Below are 21,505 nucleotides of genomic sequence, written 5' to 3'. Positions count from 1 at the left end.
CCTGCGGATGGTCGGGAATTTCCTCCCACCATAATGCTGGCTGCCGTCGTATAAGTGAAATATGCTTGAGTAAGGCATAAAACATCAAATAAATAAATAAATTCTGGAAATGTAATAATTTTTGCAAATGTAAGTACTATACATTTCAGTAAGATGATGGCTGAGCTGTTCCCTAAGCTGGAGAAAGAGCTGGAAAATTTCATTAATTTTGCAGACAAGCTGGATGGTTTGTAAGTAGGCCTACATGTAGATGTATTTAACAGTGATACTAACATAAAGATTTCACACAGGCAGTTCATTCACATGTATACTGGCAACGTGCTGGGGTTGAGCAGGAAAATGAAGTCACTTAGCGTTGTCAAGGTGTGTTTGATTTATTTGATATTTGACAAATTGAAAGATTATTTCTCAGAAATTTAGCTTACTGTAAGTACTTATTATTCATAGGAATTTATTTTCGCACATTTATTCAAAAAATATGTTCACAGAAATTAATTTTCGTAATATTTAATGAAGGAAATACTGAAAAAAATCTTAAAAATATGTAATTTTCATAGTTATAATATGGCCAAAAATTACTCAAGCACGTCAAACAGGTATTATCAAGGCTGTCGGGCCAACTGTGACTGAATTGTGGCAGTTCATCCATGTCTGATATGAGGCAGCATTATTAATTTGCCTGTTGTCTGCTTCAAAGGGACAATTGTGTGAAAGTATGAAAATAATGAAAAAGTAACATTAATCCCCGAGAAAACAAAGAAACTGTTCAGAGCTTTGTATCTAGTCTTCGTTTATTGTGAGTGTATGCACTTCACGTACATGTATGCACTTCACTGTTTTTCTAGCCATTCCATGTACATGCTGGTCAGGATCGGTTATCATGCAACAACTGCTCACGACAGTGGCTCCTTCTTACGCACCATGTTTGCCAATTGTCTCCTGAAGACAAAGTGGATATTTGACAGATTTGTGGTATGTCTACCTCTCCATCTGTCTGTACGTCTGTCTGTCACAGCTGACAGACAGGCACACATGACTTTGTCATATTAAAATGTTCCCGCTCAATTTAGGTGGTGTAATTGTGAAAAAATGAAGTAAGTGACAGTAGTGGGAACACTTTCTGCTAACATGGCTAATTCAGCAAAACAGGGCTTAACCTTGGGGAGTTACCCACAAAACAAATTCATGTTTACAGCTGTATTGGGACAAGTTGGGACAATTGGGACAAAAACTAAACAGGTTATATCTTTGACCTAGAAAGGACTAGCAGTGGTATTAAAGCGAAAGAAAAGAAAAGAATATTTGTGCTAGACATAGGGTCTTACTAGGGGAGTTGTGAGTCACTAACCAAAAGTGTTACAACATGTAACTTTTAGCTGTGTTAGAACCAGGAGTCACAATACTGTTTTCTTTATATTCAGTCTCCATGGTTGTATTTCAGAAAAGTTTAGCTTAGTTATTGAATTACTAACAATAATGCTATAGTCACTTTGCCCCTTCTAGATTGTTTCATAATGTTTTTTAACAGGAAACTCAAATACAGAACATACAAGAGAGCAAAGTGTCCAAGAAAACAAGATGCGGCATCATTAGCTTCGTTCACAACTTTGAGGTAAGACATGACTAAAGTTAGTTCTAAGATGGTAGAAAGCTAGAAGTGTTTGCAATACAGAAGCCCTTTAAGATGTTTCACCTTTGCATTTAAGGGGAAGACTCTGTCCTAATCAAAATCAGCCTTTGCTCTGAGGCCATTCCCCAGTTCCAGCTCTTAGATCAGGGGACCTGAGATCAATCCCAAGTCCCACCTCTGAAATCTGAGGACCTGAGTTCAATCTCCTGTCCCACCTATTTAATTTGAGCACCTGGGATCAATCCCCAGTCCCATCTCTTAAATCAGGGGACCTGGGATCAATTCCAAGTCCCATCTCTTAAATCAGGGGACTTGAGATCAGTCCCCTGTCACAGCTCTTTAATATGAGGACCTGGGATCATTCCCCAGTCCCACGTCTTAAACCGGGGGACATGGGATCAATCCAGTGTCTCTGCTCTTAATTCAGGGGACCTGGGATCATTCCCCTGTCACTGCCCTAAAAATCAGGGGACCTGAGATCTACCCCCCTCCCCCCCCCCAAAAAAAAATCAGGTTTACAATCAATTTTGGTGTGATGGCAGTTATCGCATTACTTTAAAAAGAGTTAACTACTTATTAACAATTAAAAAATTATTTCTTTGTGCAAGCAAACTAATTTGGTAATGTTGCCAAATTTAGAGGGCCACAGTAATATACAATTAATGGATTTTCAATAAATCAACATCTGCTGATATATAAGACTATTACATATCTTTCAGAAAGCAGTTTTACAAATAGTAAAACCATTGTGAGTTCAAGCCCAGCTCATGTTGGCTTCCTCTCCAGTTTCCTCTGCACATAATGCTGGCTGCTGTTGTATAAACTGATTATTTGAGATTCTAATTTCTGGGTATTGCTCAGATTGTAGTACTTTAGCATTTAAACTGCAAGGTTGCCAACATATTTTTACCAGTGTACTTGTTTTACAGCAATTTGCTAACCAAGCAGAAAACATATTCCGCGGATCAAACAGACGCTCTAACCTAGAAAAGGCCTACACGGAACTTGTACGAACCATTTTTGACCAGATTGTTAGAGTGGCAAACGAGCACCCCAAAACACCACGTGAAGTTGTCATGTTAGGTGAGTTGGAATTTCAATAGAAATATGCTCTTTTCCCAAATGTAGGTTAATCATACATATGCATGGAACTGAATATTTAGGGCAGGTATGAGACTTTGGTGGAACAGTGTTGAAGTTTGAATGTTCATGACAAATGGAAATATTAAACAACAAGCAGTTGATAATCAGCCACATGTCCTGCTATAGCAGTTTTGTAAAAACTTAGCTAACTTTCCAGTGAAGGTATGGACATTAAATTAAGTTGGTTCACTTGTTTTTTGTTGCAGAAAATTTTCATCATATGTTTGGTAAGTGATGTTTTATTTCTCTATCCGTAGATGCCAGTTAGTGTTAATGACCAAACTGTGATGGGAACAGATGCATGAAATCATTTTACCCCACAGGGAGAATTGTTGTAGCATCTGTTTGTCAGTCCAGGGTTCAAAATGGGGGCCTGCAAATGGTGAAAAGCCAAAAATTTGCTATAGCAAGCCAACTTAAAACCAACCTGCCAAAAAAAAAATCAACACATAAAATCGCAGGCCAAGCATGATATGTCAATGTATGGACAACTATAAGTTCTGCTTTTTCATTTATGGCGGCATGATAAAGATACAGTGAATTCATTATTCACCAAAAACGTAGGAAACACCGTTTGCAGCAGCTGCCAACCACAGAGAGATGTTACGAGAGATCACTCTGTGCTGAAAGCTACTTCAGAACAACATTATCTCCCATCGCTTGTGTGCGCATGTGTGCTCGTTTTGCAGCATGTACTTCTGTTTTTGTGTCAACTAAAAGCCAAACCAATGTTGACTTCCTGTTTAGATTGAAGATAAAAGGATCCTTTCAATAACTAATACACATTTAAATCCATTTTGGACTAGTTATATGCAGAAAATCTGATAAATTGTTAACTTTTCTTTCTTCAAAGTCCGGATTGAATTTAAGACCAGGGTCAGAAAACATGGATAACGAGATAGCTGTGCAGATAATAAACGATAGTTACAAGCATTGACTGAAAGTTGTCTTTTTTTGTTTGACTGACTGGGCAAATTGTTCTTTCTATTTTTAATCCATGTTGACGGATGAAACCATCGCTAAACTTGCCATGTCTTTTGGCGCACGGTTCCAAAATGTTAGTAGACCCAACTCGCCATGAACAAGAAGGAAATATTTCTGTGGATTGCAACAACATTTCGACTCGGGATTGGATTTATACTTGTAGAAGTGATAATAAAGGTCCTATTGTGTCCTGCTTTAGAGTGAATTTAAAAGTTCACTTCATTATAGATGGACTGGATTTTGGAATTCAATGATTAAACGTTGAAGCAGGCAAATAAATCTATAAGTCTATACAGTTTCTTGTTAACACGTTGTCCAATTTGAGCCCTATTGTCTATACAGTTTCTTGTTAACACGTTGTCCAATTTGAGCCCTATTGTCTATACAGTTTCTTGTTAACACGTTGTCCAATTTGAGCCCTATTGTCTATACAGTTTCTTGTTAACACGTTGTCCAATTTGAGCCCTATTGTCTATACAGTTTCTTGTTAACACCTTGTCTTATATCACTTTATGTATCCACTTTTTGAAACGTGTTCATTTTCAAAGACCTTGTCCTATTTCTTCAAGGTCGTTGGAGTGGTAAATGTGATATTTTGTGACAAACTAGTAATTTTATTTTAAAGGAAAATAAAAAACTGCAGAAAATGTCTTGCCAGTAGTGAAAATTGTGACAGATTTTGTCTGTACATCTGGTGACCTATATTATGTGTACATGTTGATGATCACATTTAAAATTCATGGAATTGAAAATACATCGTAGCTGTTCAAAGTGCTTATGTGGATTGAGATAACATAAAATATGGCTTTTATGAGAATGGGATTCTGGTCTGGTTCTGTGATGATGGGTCAAGGCCGCTTGCTATGTTCCTGCATGTTGTTGATGGCCTCCAATCATAACCTTATCTGAAGCCCTATCAATATAAATTTCTTGAGCACAGCATTAAGCACCAATGGCCCTCTCTGAATTTACCTCCCTTGTCAAGTACAAGAAGTGTGGACTTGCTGTTAAAGTATACACTGTGCAGATTAAGTTACAACAGTGGTGACTATTTTATAGGCAACAGAGTGTAGAAACATTTGACATTAGCCATTGAGAGTCGCAGAAATACTAAGAGATCTGAATAAAGTTAACTTAGGTAGAATATACATTCATGTATATGAGTTGTCCGTGAAAATGTCTTGAGCAGGGTATTCAAAAATGACATTGCAAAAAGAAAATTTGTTCATAGCAGCACTTTTTACTGTTTTTTTTTTTTTATTCATAAATTATATTTACGTTTATCTAGGCACAATGAAAGGTATTATCTTCTGTTATATTTGTAGCGGTTTTGTCCCAGTTAAAGATCTCCTGTTTGGATGGCGAAAGAAAGGAGGCAAAGCAAATCTATCAGGACAATCTTCATGCATACACTACAGCTTATCTGGGGCGTCCCTTGGAAAAGTTACATGTGAGTTTAGAGCTTAAACTGCAACTTAGGCAGGCAAGCCATGGAAAAATTACATTGTGTAAAGATTACTGAAGTGAGAATTTAGACTACAGCTTACCTGTGGCAACCTCTATGAAAGTTAGGGACATTAAAACTTAGGCTACAGCTTACCTGTGGCAACCTGTATTATAGTTCAATAGGAACATTAGAACTTAGGACTACAGCTTACCTGTGACAACCTTTGTTAAAGTTAGGGACATTAGAATTTAGACTACAGCTTAGCTGTGGTGACCATTATAAAAGTTTAGCAAAAATAGAGACTTTATAGAAAATTTAATGATGGAAGTGAGAACATTTACTACAGCTTGGACCTGGTGACCATTACATTAAAACTCTGTGGGAGTGAGTACTAAGTACTGGCAACTTGGCTGTGGTGGCCATTGTTAAAGTCATTGGAAGTGAAAACTTACCCAGTAGACTACAGTTCTGTCTTGTATGGCAGGGACCTAATCAAGTCAAGAAGTTTGTTTAGAAAGACGATGAATGGAGGCAATATTCACCAGGTACTCTGGTTTCCTCCAGCCCCTAATTTGAGCAGAATCGTAGTAAACAAACATTCAGTACAGTGTTAAATAACAGTGAAATAAATAAATATTAAACTGATCAGACTCCTTGATCATGAAAATTGATATTTTGTAGAGGAGTGCAGGTCATCATTCATCTGCATAAATATGTCAGTGCTGTGATGACCTTGGTAAATATTTGGTTTGTGTTTTAAAATACAGTGCTATCGGGTACATGTAGATTTGAATTGAAGATTGTGAGTTCCCCTCATTTCTACAATCTACATAATAATAAGAGCTACATATACATGCGCTACACATGCATGTGTTCAGTGAAGCATATAAATTTAAGTATGTGTACTTCCTTGTTGCAGACTTTTTTTGAGGGCATTCAAAGTCGAGTTGCTTCAGGGGTGAAAGAAGAGGAAGTGGGCTATGCTCTGGCGTTTAGCAAACAGGAACTGAGAAAAGTTATCAAGGAATACCCAGGGAAAGAGGTACTGATAAAGCTGCTGTTATATTCATAACTGATATGTGAATTCTACAGTAATGTGATTCTCATGAGAGATATGATACATATTGTGGCAACTTAACTCCCCCCAAAAAAGTGTTCAGATAACTTATTTAATCTGTAGAAAAGGGACAGGAAGTGTGGATAATGGGCCGTTTCCCACTACCATGTTTCGTATGCTGATTGGGACACACGTCATTTGTCCATAGTGACTGTACATCTGTTTCTATATATACTGTTTGTGAAGCCCTTGGGGAAGAACTCTTTTTTTTTTTTTCTTACTTGTTCAAATTGACTGAGTTATCGTCAATAAATATAGATATTATTGTTAATAATAATGAAGTCAAGGTATGACCACCAAAATCTAAAATAGGTTGCACAAGCTTTTGATCCTCATGCTGAGATAATTGTCATATGACTGACCACTTTATTTCACTTGATAATGATCCCAGCATGATCTGTTGCTAAAATACAACCTGTAAATTGCACTCATCAAAAAACCTGGTTATATAAATATTGTCTTTAACTTGTTCATTTCCTTCTCAGGTGAAAAAAGGACTTGAACACCTTTACAAGAAAGTGGAAAAGCATTTGTGTGAGGAGGAAAATCTGTTGCAGGTAGGACTGGGTTATAAAACACTGGCTGTCTTTTGCCTAAAATCCATCGAACATTTTTTGGAGGCCAGTAAGTCATAAAATAGTGCTGAGATTTACTTTTATTCATCTATTATTATCCTCTTGCCTTCTAAACATGCCTCAGAACACCAGAGTAACATAAATAGAACTCTCGGACATGGGCAAAATGAGTAACTGAATAGCTTTGGACAATCTTTTAGATTCAGTTAAAAAGTACAGTTTTTCAAGGTGGTTTGTAGCTAGACTTATCAAACTGATACCACATGTACGCTTACATAGGGCATTGAGAATAACCCTGTTTAATAAGTGAACTGTGGCACTCATGTGACCGTTTGCACTGTGTTGAAAACTTACAGTATTCTGTCTTCTCCCAACATGGTGTGAAAGGCAGGAAAAAGCCTGGGGAGGTGTGTTGCTAGTGTTTGATGGTTTAACCCTGGGCACTTCTGTTTTGTCCACCCAAATGACTGACCTCCGTTGTGTATTAAAGACAAAATTTCTTGAGTGTGGAATAAAACAGCAAACTGTTGATCTGCCACGATATATGCAGCAAGTCATGTAGAGGAACACTGTCTCATTGACCTTTACCATCTTTGTCAAGGTTGTTGGATCTCTACCTCCTCACACTATCTCTTGTAGCTGAGGAATACTAAGTGCACTCCACAGTGTTTTTAGTAACATTGCTTTCACTTTTACTTTCCCCAGGTTGTGTGGGTGACCATGCAGGATGAGTTTATCAAACAGTACAAACAGTTTGATCAGCTGATTAACAAATGTTACCCTGATTCAAAGATAACCCTGGAGTTTACCATCACTGACATTCTGCAGTACTTCTCAGACATTGCCCAGTCTCACTGAGAACATGGCCTATCTATCACCTTGTCTTCACTTTGTTCACCCCAAGTGTCCAGATTTCAAGATAACCCTGGAGTTTACCATCACTGACATTCTGCAGTACTTCTCAGACATTGCCCAGTCTCACTGAGAATGTTTCAGTGGCCACCCAGTCTAGCTGTCAGCTTGTATGCAAATGCAACAGAAACAGTACATGTATAAATTTGAGGAATTATGTATAAGTTTTTTTAGTATGTTCTGAATACATTATATTATTGTATATTTTTTTACACAATCTGTCAAGTAGAGACACTCTCTTGTTAGAGCAAAGTGTAGAAATAACAATACAGCATTCACGTTGATAGAAGACATGTACCGTCACTTTTTTAGCCAATATACACGTAATTGTAGCTGGAATATTTAGTTTCTTCTTTTTCGCATGGTTAGTTCATTTTACGAACAACATGTTTATATCTTTACTTTTCACGAATGCTGGGAGAGAAATGTTGAATGGGTTCTGACATTGGTATTAAAAGGCATTTTGAACCCTGGAGTGGTTGTTAACGTGCTAATGCAGAACAATGAACCAGGAGCCTCCCAGCGGTCGCTGTGAGTTCAAACCCAGCTCAAACTGGCTTCCTTTCCACTCATGCCTGGCAAAGTCAACCTGCGGATGGTCGTGGGTTTCCTGGGGGCTCTGCCCAGTTTCCTCTCACCTTAATACTGGCGGCTGTCATAAAATATCCTTGAGTACAGTGTAAAACAGCATTCGAATAAATAAATATATCGATGTATTTTCAGCCATTTTGTCCTTGTGTGGATCTTAACATTCATAAAAAATCACGGAGCTTGGTAAACATAAAATCATTGTGAAGTGCAGGGGTGAAGATAGTTTGACCTTTGTCATGGTGTTACAATGCTGACCTAGGTACTCCATGACTAATCATGCACCTTGGCAAACTTTCAGATGTCTGCACTACCTGTTTGAACAGCTTTGTAACATTTTGTCCAAAAGTGCTTTGAATGTAAATGTTATCAGGTCATGTTTATATGTGGTGTATTGTATTATTGTGAAATATGTACAGTAACATTTCATCTAAAGGACATGAATAAAGAAATGACTGTTGTAAAGAAGTAACGTATAAAAAGTCGCAATTCCATGTATAAAGAATTGACATGAGTCGTCAAAAGTCTTTTCACTGTGTTAATATTCTCATGTTCAGTGGCATTTCTCCCTAAACCTTGAGGTGAATTCTCGAGTGCATTGGTTTTCCTCCCGAAATCCGAATGCAGTGGCTTATCTCACTACGGGAGGGGTAGATCCAAGGTCAATCCAGGGTCCAGTCACACCTTAGACCTCAGCATGAAGGGGATAGTGCAACGACTGGTGCAGCTTACTTTCCTTCGGTAAGTCGTCTCAGTGAAGCAGCACTAGATAAAAGAGCGGTGGAAATCCGTCCTGCAACAAGGAGGCACATTACATGCACTCTAAGGATTCCTTCTTTGTCATATAACTGAAAAATTGTTAAGTACGACGTTAAACCCCAAGCACGCACGCACGATTATCTCACTAAACCTTTAGATGAATTGTCGAGTGCATTGCTTTTTCTCCACAAACCTTCAGGTAAATTGGCGTGTGCAAATATATGTGAAATATTCTTGAGTGCAGCATAAAACAAGTAAATAAATAAACTTAACCTGTTAGGGTATGTTGCAATAACAGTACAAAAGACTTCAGCATGGAGAGTGAAAGCAGAGACAGGGGTAAAATCTGGCCTGTTGTCATTTTATGAGGTTTTATTCTAATTATGCACGTAAATGCTTAAATAGTAACACCTTACTGCTCTTCCAGCACCACGGCTGAAGCAGATTTAAGTTAAACAAATGCTGTGATATTAATAACAATTTATTAGATGTCACCGGTTTAGAAATTCTGTATTGTTTGTTTCCCTTTTGTATTGTGATGTGGAGGGAAAAGATCCATTACCTGTTGGAAACACCTATATGTATAAGATATGAATTTTCTGCAAGGGTATCGGGACATTGACCAGTTTGTCTTTTCGTCCCAATATCTGCTAGATCTAGGGCTCCTTGCACAAAGCGCCGTATGTGGGAAGGTCTCGCAGCAACCTGCGGATGGTTGTGGGTTTTCCCCCGGGCTCTGCCCGGTTTCCTCCCACCATAATGCTGGCCGCCGTTGTATAAGTGAAATATTCTTGAGTACGGCGAAAAACACCTATCAAATAAATAAATTAAAATAAATATCCTTGCACAAAGCAGTCGTAGCCAATGTTGACTGTAACTACCCTAGGAACATATGGTTTTTACATGTGTCACCGTGGTAGTTACAATGAAATTAACCTACGGTCGCTTTGAGCAAGGGATCCCTATGATTTTCCACCTAGATCATAAATCAGCCAAAGGTGATGGCTGATTTCCAAATTCTTCAGACAAAATGTGAAGCGTCGTGTATTTCCTCCCAAGGAGATTGTAAAAGATGACAAGTTTAACAGTAGCTTTTTCTGCTCTATGAAAAGTTGAGGCGTCTAATCAGTTTTTGCTCAGACACAAAGTCCGTTTGAAGGCGTCCTGGAACCGCTGATTGGTCAGGCCGTAAATAATCCAGTTTGTGGCAGATCCGGTGAACAGTAACAACATGACAAACATGTAAACTCCCTGTGGCAGAAGATTCGCTTTGTCTATAAACGTGACGATGACGTACGGCATTGCGCAGATGAAAAACACTACGACCACCAGCAATAAAGTGTACGCTAATCTGATCGAGTTCTGCCTCTCTTTGGTCGCCGACTTCCACATCGCATGTCTGTGTCTTTTGACAAAGCGAAATATTCCCGAATAGGAAACTGTGATAACCACGAGTGTAAGTATAGACAAACTTTTTAAAAACCAAGAGTCTGCTTTGCGGTCATAGAAACACTGCTCCAGTTTTGGGTCGAAGCCATGGCCATCGTTGTCCCATTTCATGACATAGCGCAAGTCACAGGTAATGCCGTACACCCATGTTACAGCTATCATCACGCCAGCGGACTTTCTAGTGAAGATTTTACCTCTCTTGCAGAAGAAGCAGATAATGACGAATCTGTGAAAACTGACGAGTAAAATGCTGCCAATTGTGACGAGGCAAGATACCATGGCCACACTCATGATCAGGTGACAGGGGATGGGTTTTTGAAGGAAGGATTCCCGTCCGTACAGAGCACCTGTCAATCAAAACACAGGGGTGCGACCAACAGCTTTAGAAAGGATACTTTGCTCACAGAGCTCAAAGTCTGTCACTTTCAGAAAGGATCGGAAATCTCTATAATTGACGCTGTACAAAGGTGTAGAAAATTATACATTTTAATATATAGACATATTTTGTATAAAGTTAAATTTATAACATGTGCGAAAGATTTCCGGATATGTACAAACAAACGGAAGCTTTTAATCATGGGTAAAGATTTATGTAGGCAACACGAGTTGAAAAAAAATTCAACCTATGCCCAATTTTGTGTCGTCGAAACGGCGTGCCAGAAAAGCATCCGTCAAAGCATTAGACGTGTTTCCACAGTTGTCTATCGTCTTTGATATATGGCAAGGTGACTGGATGACCGTACCTGTAATAGCAGACACTGTCACAAAAGCCGCCACACCCAGGTCAGACACTGCCATGCTGATCAGGAACGCGTTCCCGATTGTCCTCAGCTTCTGAAGAGAATCAACATTATTGCTCATATATGAGTTTTCGCAACGATTTGTCAATAAATTGTCATGTAATTTTAAATATCAGAAATATCTTGAGCATGGCGTAAAACCTGAATCAGTTTTAAAAAATGACAGTTACCTTTGTCTTGATAACAGACACAATAAACAAAATGTTGCCGAAGGTCCCCGACACCAAGTTGAACGCCATGATGGTTACATAAGGAATGGCCAGCGCAGGATTTCTCTCCAGCAAACTAACATAGTGCGTCGTCTGGTTTGTGCTGCCATTACATGTACTACAGTTCATCTTGTCTGAGATGTTCCTCTTGACACCGCGCGTCGAATAGGACTAAGAAAATATCATCAGAATATGTAGAACGGCGACCAGGTCTTTTATATATACATGTACAACTGTGGGTGTAAATGTGACACAGATCTACTTCCTGGTGTACCTTATATTTGTGGAGAAAGCTGGGGTGGGAGGCCGGGGTGGGGTGGGGTGGGGAATGGGGGGGAGGGGTGGTGGCTCCAAAGCTCAGTTGGCCCTTAAGTTAATTGGCGCGTGCAGCGGCTTATCTCACTTAACTTTTAGGTGAATTGTTGAGTGCATTGGTTTTCCTTCACAAGCCTTCAGGTAAATTGGCGTGTGCAATGGCTTATCTCACTAAACTTAGGTGAATGGACAAATGTGAAATATTCTTGAGTGCAGCATAAAACACCAAACAGGTAAATAAATAAACTTAACCTGTTAGGGTATTTTGTAATAACAGTACAAAAGACTTCAGCATGGAGAGGGAAAACAGACACGGGTAAAATCTGGCCTGTTGTCAGTTTATGAGGTTTTATTCTAATTATTCACGTAAATGCTTAAATAGTAACACCTTACTGCTCTTCCAGCACCATGGCTGAAGCAGATTTAAGTTAAACAAATGCTGTGATATTAATAACAATTTATTAGATGTCACCGGTTTCGAAATTCTGTATTGTTTGTTTCCCTTTTGTATTGTGATGTGGAGGGAAAAGATCCATTACCTGTTGGAAACACCTATATGTATAAGATATGAATTTTCTGCAAGGGTATCGGGACATTGACCAATGTGTCTTTTCGTCCCAATGTCTACTGGATCTAGGGCTCCTTGCACAAAGCAATCGTAGCCAGTGTTGACTGTAACTACCCTTGGAAGATATAGTTTTTACATGTGTCGCCGTGGTAGTTACAACGAAGTTAGCCTACGGTTGCTTTGAGCAAGCGATCCCTACGATTTTCTACCTAGATCATAAATCAGCCAAAGGTGATGGCCTGATACATATACATCCATATATGTAAAACTGCGAGTGTAAATGTGAAACAGATCTACTTCCTAGTGTACCTTATATTTGTGAAGGTGGAGCCTCCTGGCTCAGTTGGACAGACAGACAGATATAATATCATTGGCGGAATGATCCATGCCGAAGCAATACAACAGCATCAATTACAGATCATGGCAAAAACACACAAAAGGTAGGCACAGAAAAAACAGTTCATAACAACAGCACACAAACGCAAATGGACTAAACCAGAAACATGCAGAGTGAAGTTCTTATCATGCAAAGCAATAATAAAACATGTTGCCCTTCCTATGGTCTGGCGCGATGTAGGGCTGTAACACAGACGAGACGAGACAAATTATTTAGATGGCATAAAACTTTTAATGGAAGATGGCGGACAACCAGTCTCAATACAACGTATACACTGATATCACATCATAATTCCGGACAGAGTATTTCCCCCTGAATTAAAATGCCATTGAGAGTTGCCTCCCATGAATCGCTACAATCACTAGCGGGTTTATGCACACCCGTTCGAACATTGTCTGAATTAAAGTCACAAAGTAACTACACTGAGCTCTTAGGGTTACTTGTATCATGAATACAAATGCATCAAAAACTATGAACTAATGCCATACTAGTGTGGCTTTACATCTCAGACTAATTCTTACAAGGATTTAACGCTCTTGGGCTTGTAACAACAACAACACCTTGATAAACAGTCAGCGAACATGTACTTTTAGAGTTATGAACTGTTCTTCCACAAATATCTTCAAAGCTAACCGCGTTATATCAGTTTTTATAGATCAGCTAGGAACTACAACACAACAAGAACTAAATGGCGTGTTACCGAGGGGCAGATGGCTTCTGAATCTTACCTGTAACACAGACGAGACGAGACGAGACAAATTATTTAGATGGCATAGAACTTTTAATGGAAGATGGCGGACAACCAGTCTCATCCTCAGAGCTGACTGTGCATGAGCTTTGGTCAAAACGACAATGTATAAGTACTAGAGCTAAAAACCATTGTGTAAGTACTGGAGGTCAAAACAACTGTGTATAAGCACTAGAGATCTAAACGACTGGGTGTGAGCATTGTAGGCAAAAACGATTGGGTATGAGTAATGGAGGTCAAAACGACTGGGTATGAGTACAGAAGGTCATAACAATTGTGTGTGAGTACTGGAGGTCAAAACAACTGTGTATAAGCACTGGAGATCTAAACGACTGGGTATGAACATTGTAGGCAAAAACGATTGGTTATGAGTAATGGAGGTCAAAACGACAGAAGGTCATAACAACTGTGTGTGAGTACTGGAGGTCTTAAGGACCGGTTATGGGTACTGGAGGTCATAACGTCTGACTGTGAGTAATGGAGGTCATAACAACACTTCAGTGGCTTAATGGTTAGAGCGTCCGTCTTAAAATCGAGAGACCCGGGATCAGACCCGGGACGAGAGGTTAAGGCAAGGAAACAGGGCTGGTTGACCCGGTGTAAGTATAATGTGACTGGGTAGGGTCTCATGTCTGTCAGTATGATACTTCAGAGGCGGCAGCACTTTAGCGGCATGGACTCGCCGTGCTTCAAGAAGATACAGTATATATTCGCACACCTAATGACTCGTTAAATCGCTGGGCACGACGTAAAACCCAAAGCATACACTGCATATTAAAACGGTTGGATACGTCTAATAGAGGTCATAAAAATTGGGTTTATTAATATTAATAGCTCAGTCGGTTAGCGCGCTAGCGCAGCGTAATGACCCAGAAGCCTCTAACCAATGCGGTCGCTGTGAGCTCAAGTCCAGCTCATGCTGGCTTCCTCTCTGGCCGTAAGTGGGAAGGTCTGACAGCAACCTGCGGATGGTCGTGGGTTTCCCCCGGGCTCTGCCCGGTTTCCACCCACCATAATGCTGGCCGCCGTCGTATAAGTGAAATATTCTTGAGTACGGCGTAAAACACCAATCAAAAAAAAAAAAAAAAATTAATATTAATAAAGTTATCTGGCTACTTCATTGGTTCATCCGAGATCTGTGATGGATTCTTTCATTTCCAGATATGGAATTAAATATTTCGGTTTTCGCATTATTGTTTTAATTCCAATATCAATGAGCACATTGTACATACTAGATTGCGCCACCCCCACCCCCCCCCCCCCCCCACCCCCTACCGTTCATAAGGACGTTGGTAATAATAGGCAGTCGACGCTGCTCGTATCCACCTCGTCTTTCTAACATTTCACCTGCACATTGTTCACCCTAAGCGTTATCCACATTAAAAGATAACCCTGCAGTGTCATCATCATTGACATTCTGCATGTAAACGAGTTCAATTGATTTTAATTGCAGAAATAAACAGCAAGGTGCTACACTTTTCGGGGAGGTAAACGATCAAGCCGGCGTGTTGCGTGACACACTCGATGTTGTTTGAAACGTTAGTTAATCTAGTTAATATGTGTATTTGCTCGTATGCCGCAACTAACAGCAGGTTAAGGTTAATTATATATGTATATAAGGTTTGGCAGGACCAGTTCGTCGTTGTCACACATCTGATGACATAATAGACACTATAGGCCTATACATATAGGGGCCATCGTAGGGGAAATGATTCAAGTACACTGTTCATCGCAAGTGTTATCCAGACTGAAAGATAACACGGGAGTTTATCATCACTGACATTCTGCTGTACTTCTCAGACATCGCTCTGTCTCACGGAAAACAAGGCCTGTCCAACATCTTGTCAGCACATTGTTCACCTCAAGCGTTGTTCAGATTCAAAGGTATCGCTGCAGTTTACCATCTCTGATATTTTTGCAGTACTTCTCATACATCGCCGTGTCTTACTAAGAATATTGCAGTGGACACTTTTCGAATCCGACACGTGTATGCACATTGGACGCCCCAAGGGTTGCCTAGATTCCAAAATAACCCTGGAATATTTATACCATAACTGACATTCTGCAAAACTCCCGACCATCGCCCACTGAGGGCATTGCATGTACGCAAATTAAACAGAATCAGTACCGGTACATGTTCAGACTCTAAGGAGCGATTAAGTTTACTTAGTATGTAAAACATCAAGACAGGATACATTATGTCAACTTAACTCAGAATTTTATTTGGAAATGCTTAAATAGTAGCAACGTAAACGCCCTCTAGAAGCATATCAGAAGCAAAGTTAATTGCAATTTACGACATCAATGGCCTAGAAATGCTGCTATTTTCCCCTTTTTTGTGATTATTGTCAGTTGAAGCGAAGCGGTGTTATTCTCTTATCATTGGGAAGGATCCACATCTAACATATGAATTTCCAGCCATGGTATCGTGACACTAACCAATGTGTTTTTCTATCCCATTGTCTTCTGGAAACGTGACATTTCTCTCAAGGTCTTGGTAGAGATGCTGGCTTACTTCTGAAACACTCAGAAAAGACAAGAAGCCTGGTGCATTTCCTCTCAAGGCCCTCGTAAACGATCACAATTCAACATTTTTCTTACAAAAAGTGCCTTTCTGAACATTTGAGGCTTCCGGTTACAGATCCAGTGAACAAAAACAATACCGTGAGCATGTAAGCTTCCCATCACAGGAGATGCGCTTTGTCTCTGACGATGAAGGCACTAGACCGATGAAAAACACCACGACGATCAGCAGTAACGTGTACGCTAATTTGATAGTGTTCTTCCTCTCCTTGTTCGCCGTCTTCAGCCGCATATGTTGTTAGTGTCTTCTAACGAAGCAAAATATTCCCGAATAGGGAATTCCAACTACGAGCGTTAGCGCAGACAAAATTTGGGGAAAAAACCAAGAGTGTACTTGCGGTCGTTATAAACACTGCTCCTGTTTTGTGTCGAAGTGATAGTAAGCGTAATCCTATTTCATGACATAGCGCAAGTCACAGGTAATGCAGAACACTCATGTTACAGCTATCATCACGCCAGCGGACTTTCTAGTGAAGATTTTATCTCTCTTGCTGAAGAAACAGATGCTGACGAATCTGTGGAGAGTAAAATGCTTCTAACTGAAACGATGTAAGATACCATGGCTACTCTCATGATCAGCTTACAGAAGATGGTTGTTGAAGAAAGTCATCCCGTCCATGCAGTGCACCTGTGAATAAAAACTGCATTCAGTGGTTATTTTTTTTCACTGACATGATACTCCTTATGGATATACAACTTCGGAGTTTTCCACGTTCCCATGTAGTAACTACATCGTTCTCAAGTGATACAACCCAAAAGTTGTATACCATAAGGAACATTGTGTTAGGACAAAACACACATATGACAAAATGGTCAGAGACACTTTTCCCAAGGATCGGTCCTCTCTATGATGGAGGCTATACAAATTTGCAGTAAATACTACTTTTCAATAGGCATATATATTTTATATATATATATGGTAATTTTTTAATACATATTTTACATATGTACGAAACACGTTTAGATATGTACAAACAAGCGGAAAGTTTTTTAAAATATACACAGATTTTTCAAGGCTACATGTGTACAAAAGGAATTTGATATATGTACAATTTTATGACGCCGAAGCGACTTAACAGACAGGCGTCTGTCAGGGTAAGCATTACCCCACAGTTTTCATCACAGGTCTTGACAAGACGACTGAAATTATCGCACCTGTGAAAGAGACAATGTCACAAAAGCCGTCTCACCCAGGTCAGACACGGCCATTTCATGTACTACGGTTCATCTTGTCTGAATGTTCCTCTAGAGCACACGTGCAGATGGCGTTCGGAGTTGGAAAAATCCCACAGACTAGACCCATGGATGGGGAAAATTAATTCTTGTTTGCATTACTGCTTTCACAACCACACCAGAATGATTTATCTAGGTACTTCAATAACGTTTGTTGCCACAGAGAACGATAGTTTTCGTGGTATGGGTAGCATCATTGGGGTATCTGTATATCAATACAGTTAACATCCTCTAAAAATATGTACACACACACACATACGTATATATATATATATATATATATATATATATATATATATATATTATATATATATTATATATATATATATATATATATATATAAATATATATAATATATATAGTACATACACTTACAGATACACAGAGAAATAAACACATGTACACATTACTCACACTTACAGATACTGACAAATGCATACCCATGTAGATACACACGTGTACATATTATATACACATGTAGATACAGACAAATACAAAAATGTACGTATTACATACACATGCAGATACACAGACAAGTACACACATATGTACATATTATATACACATGGATATACACAGACAAATACATATACATGTACGTATTATATACACTAACAGATACAGACAAATACACACACATGTACATATTACATGCACATACACATACAAATACACACACATGTACATATTACATACACATGCACATACAAATACACACACACATGTACATATTACACTTGGGACAGGTAGATCCAGGATCAATCCTTGATCGAGCCACACCTAAGACTTGTTGAGTACGACGTTAAACCTCAAGCACCCACTCACTCACTTATATTACACACATGCAAACACAGACAATACACACACATGTACATATTACATACACATGCAGATATACAAATAGATACACATGTACTTATTACATACACATGCACATACATATACAGACACCGTCCCCGATAGCACAGTTGGTAGAATGTCAATCCTGGGGTCGAGTCACACCTAATACTTCAAAGGAGGAGTTCTATCTCCTCGCTTGGTGTTCAGCACGAAGCGGATAGTGCAACAACTGGTTGACGCGTATCAGTATAATGGTTCGGCCGGGGCGGCTTACTTGCCAAGCACCAACTCACATACAGACAAATACATACACATTTACATATTACATACAAAAACAAACACACGCACATGTACATGTCACACACAAATGCAGATACAGACAAATACATATTACATACACATGCAGATACACAGACAAATACACACACATGTGCATATTGCATACACATACACATTCGTACATGTACAGTTACATACAATTTTCTGACATTGCCCAGGTATGTTGTAGGCCTATACAATGTATAGGGTTGTGACCAATTGTGCCCTGCTTTAATGCGCAATAAATTTGCCTAACGTTAAAGTTGATCTATATATCTTGGCTATTGAACAACATCCTTATACACAAATGTGGGCTGGGCTTTGCCCGGTTTCCACCCGCCATAATGCTGGGCCACTGTCGTATAAGTGAAATATTCTTAAGTACGGCGTAAAACACCAATCAAATAAATACACAAATGGATTGGATGCTGGTAATATGCAATCGGGAAAGTAGCTGGTAAATGTCCGACAGATAAATACATAGTGGTACAAGTCGCCTATCTGGCTATTGTTATTGCGCCCATGCACCACCACGCCATGTGCCAACATTGTCCAGAGCACTGGTGTTACTCCCTTGACTTTTGGTAAGGTTTCTCCTACTTGCTACACTATTGTCCCTCTCAAGAACGTGAGAGACATGCCAAATGTCATGGCCAACGTGTTTCGGGCTGTACACGCTGAGACTGACCCCGTCAGAGTCCTTTTCTCTCAAATCCTTGAGAAATGATATCGGGCAATTCTTTTCAAAAAAGATGCCAGTAATGCACAGTATTATTCCCTCAAAGGCTTTTCGAAACATTTGGGCATTTTATTCAGTCTTTTCTCGGACATAGGGTCTGTTTGAAGGCTGCTCGGAACTGCTGATTGGTCAGGCCGTAAATAATCCAGTTAAGGCAGAATTGGAATACAGTAACAAAATGGAGAACATGTAAAGTTCTTGCGGCCAAAGATTCGCTTTGGTCCATAATCGTCAGGATCGCGTACGGCACTGTACAAATGTAAAACACTACAACAATAAACATCAACGTGTAAGCTAGTCTGATGGAGTTCTCCTTCTCTTTGTTCGCCCAATTTGTTTTGCATCTGTTGTCCTGTGCCTTCGGACAAAGTACAATATCCCCGAATAAGAAACTGTGACGACCACGAGGGTTAGCAAAGAGAGAATTCTGTAAAACCAAGAATCTGTTCTGCGGTCGTAGAAACACTGATCTAGCTTTGGGTCGAAACCATGACCGTTCTGTGCCCCATTTCATGACATAGCGAAAATTACTGACAAACCCGATCAACCATATAAAGGCTATAATTACACCGGAAGACAGTTTAGTGAAGATTTTATCGCTTCTGGTTGAAGAAACAGATGACGACGACTCTGTGCAGGCTGACGATAATACGCCTGCCAACTGATGCGAGACAGCAGATGATGCCAACACTGACGATCAGATCAACAAGATGGGGTGTTGGAGGAAGACATTTCGTCCATGGAGTACGCCTGTAAATAAGAACAGAAACACACTCTTGAGTGAGAGAGAGAGAGAGAGAGAGAGAGAGAGAGAGAGAGAGAGATGAAGAGAGAGAGAGAGAGAGAGAGAGAGAGAGAGAGAGAGAGAGAGAGAGAGAGAGGGAGATAGAGAGATGAAACCAATTAGAACCTCGTGTTTGTCATATTTCTGACCTTCGCAGTTTTTTAATCATACGACCCTCGGCACGATTAGTAAAATGCACCTCAATAAAACGAATTCCTCTCAAAGTAATCCTCCATACACGAATCATGCATGTGCAAGGTAGCACAAAAGTGATGTCATGGTTTTCGACAATATAGCACCACACGATCCACACGTTTGAGTAGGCTACGCTATGAGGGCTGGCCAATGCATCAACTTCATGATTTATTTATTGTTTATTGATTTATTTATTTTCTGAAGAATATTTTACTTATACGACGGCCGCAAAAATTATGGTGAGAGGAAACTGAGCAACGACTGGTTGACCCGTATCAGTATAATGTCTCGGGCGGGGCAGTTTACTTGCCTTCGGTAATTAGTGAATCTAGATAAAAGAGCGATGGAAATCCGTCCTGCAACAAGGAGGCACATTACAAACACCCTAAGGATTCCTTTGTCGTCATATGACTGAAAATTGTTAAGGACGACGTTAAACCCCAAGCACTCACTCACTCACTTGATCTGTGGAGAGATGGCAGGATGACCGTACCTGTGATAGCAGGCGTGTTCAAAAAAGTCGTCACACCCAAGTCAGACATGGCCATGCTGACCAGAAACGCATTCCCAATTGTCCTCAGCTTCTGTATAGACAATCAGCCATTATTAACAATATATTTATAATATTTGGAGTAAATCTAGACCACTGACGTTAAACAGATAGCTACTAAATATCACTACATTTTCAATCTAGATAACCGTGGGGCTAGGGGATGTCTTTAAGTTGCTACTATTTAATAATTTACATGAACAGAACAAAGTTTTAGCTGAGGTAAATGACCAAAGGCCAGATTTCACCATTCAGGTGTGATCATTTTCCCACCATCACATTTCTCCATCTGGTGAGCCAAATGGAGAAAAAGCATTAGTCAAAATTCACCAGTTCTTAAATAATACGAATGAATTATTCTTGAACACGTTATAAAACACCAATAAAACTTTTAAAAGATGGGTAGGGTAGCCAGCCTACCTTTGTCTTGATGATAGATACACTAACCAAAATGTTGCCGAAGGTCCCCGATACCGAGCAGGTCGCCATGATGGTTACATAAGGAATGGCCAGCGCAGGATTTCTCTCCAGCAAACTAACATAGTGCGTCGTCTGGTTTGTGCTGCCATTACATGTATCACAGTTCATCTTGTCCTCTTGAGCCTATGCGACGATAGCATCT

At 39.6% G+C, this 21,505-nt stretch overlaps 2 protein-coding genes across 3 annotated transcripts in view; one reads left to right on the top strand and one right to left on the bottom strand.

Annotated features, from left to right (window-relative positions):
* The window catches only part of LOC135472719 (exocyst complex component 1-like), a 32,431-nt gene extending 23,567 nt beyond the window's left edge, over nucleotides 1-8,864 (top strand). For both annotated transcript variants that reach the window (XM_064752362.1, XM_064752361.1), the window contains 9 exons: nucleotides 150-230; nucleotides 846-972; nucleotides 1,529-1,612; nucleotides 2,560-2,713; nucleotides 2,980-3,000; nucleotides 5,083-5,207; nucleotides 6,124-6,246; nucleotides 6,807-6,878; nucleotides 7,602-8,864. In XM_064752362.1, coding sequence (XP_064608432.1) covers nucleotides 150-230; nucleotides 846-972; nucleotides 1,529-1,612; nucleotides 2,560-2,713; nucleotides 2,980-3,000; nucleotides 5,083-5,207; nucleotides 6,124-6,246; nucleotides 6,807-6,878; nucleotides 7,602-7,754 — 940 coding nt within the window. In that variant the 3' untranslated portion in view covers nucleotides 7,755-8,864. The remainder of the gene's footprint in view (nucleotides 1-149; nucleotides 231-845; nucleotides 973-1,528; nucleotides 1,613-2,559; nucleotides 2,714-2,979; nucleotides 3,001-5,082; nucleotides 5,208-6,123; nucleotides 6,247-6,806; nucleotides 6,879-7,601) is intronic.
* A 1,416-nt stretch (nucleotides 8,865-10,280) lies between these two features.
* On the bottom strand, nucleotides 10,281-11,643 carry LOC135473518 (melatonin receptor type 1C-like). The gene is made up of 3 exons (XM_064753368.1): nucleotides 11,575-11,643; nucleotides 11,348-11,438; nucleotides 10,281-10,951 (listed from the first exon to the last, which is right to left on the bottom strand). The coding sequence occupies exons 1-3, from the start codon at nucleotides 11,641-11,643 to the stop codon at nucleotides 10,281-10,283; spliced, it is 831 nt and encodes a 276-aa protein (XP_064609438.1).
* Between the last annotated feature and the right edge of the window lie 9,862 nt (nucleotides 11,644-21,505).

Source organism: Liolophura sinensis, chromosome 8, assembly GCF_032854445.1.
Source record: "Liolophura sinensis isolate JHLJ2023 chromosome 8, CUHK_Ljap_v2, whole genome shotgun sequence".
Lineage (NCBI taxonomy): Eukaryota > Metazoa > Mollusca > Polyplacophora > Chitonida > Chitonidae > Liolophura > Liolophura sinensis.
The sequence above is the reverse complement of the archived record's forward strand: the minus strand, read 5'-3'. Positions and strand labels throughout refer to the sequence as shown.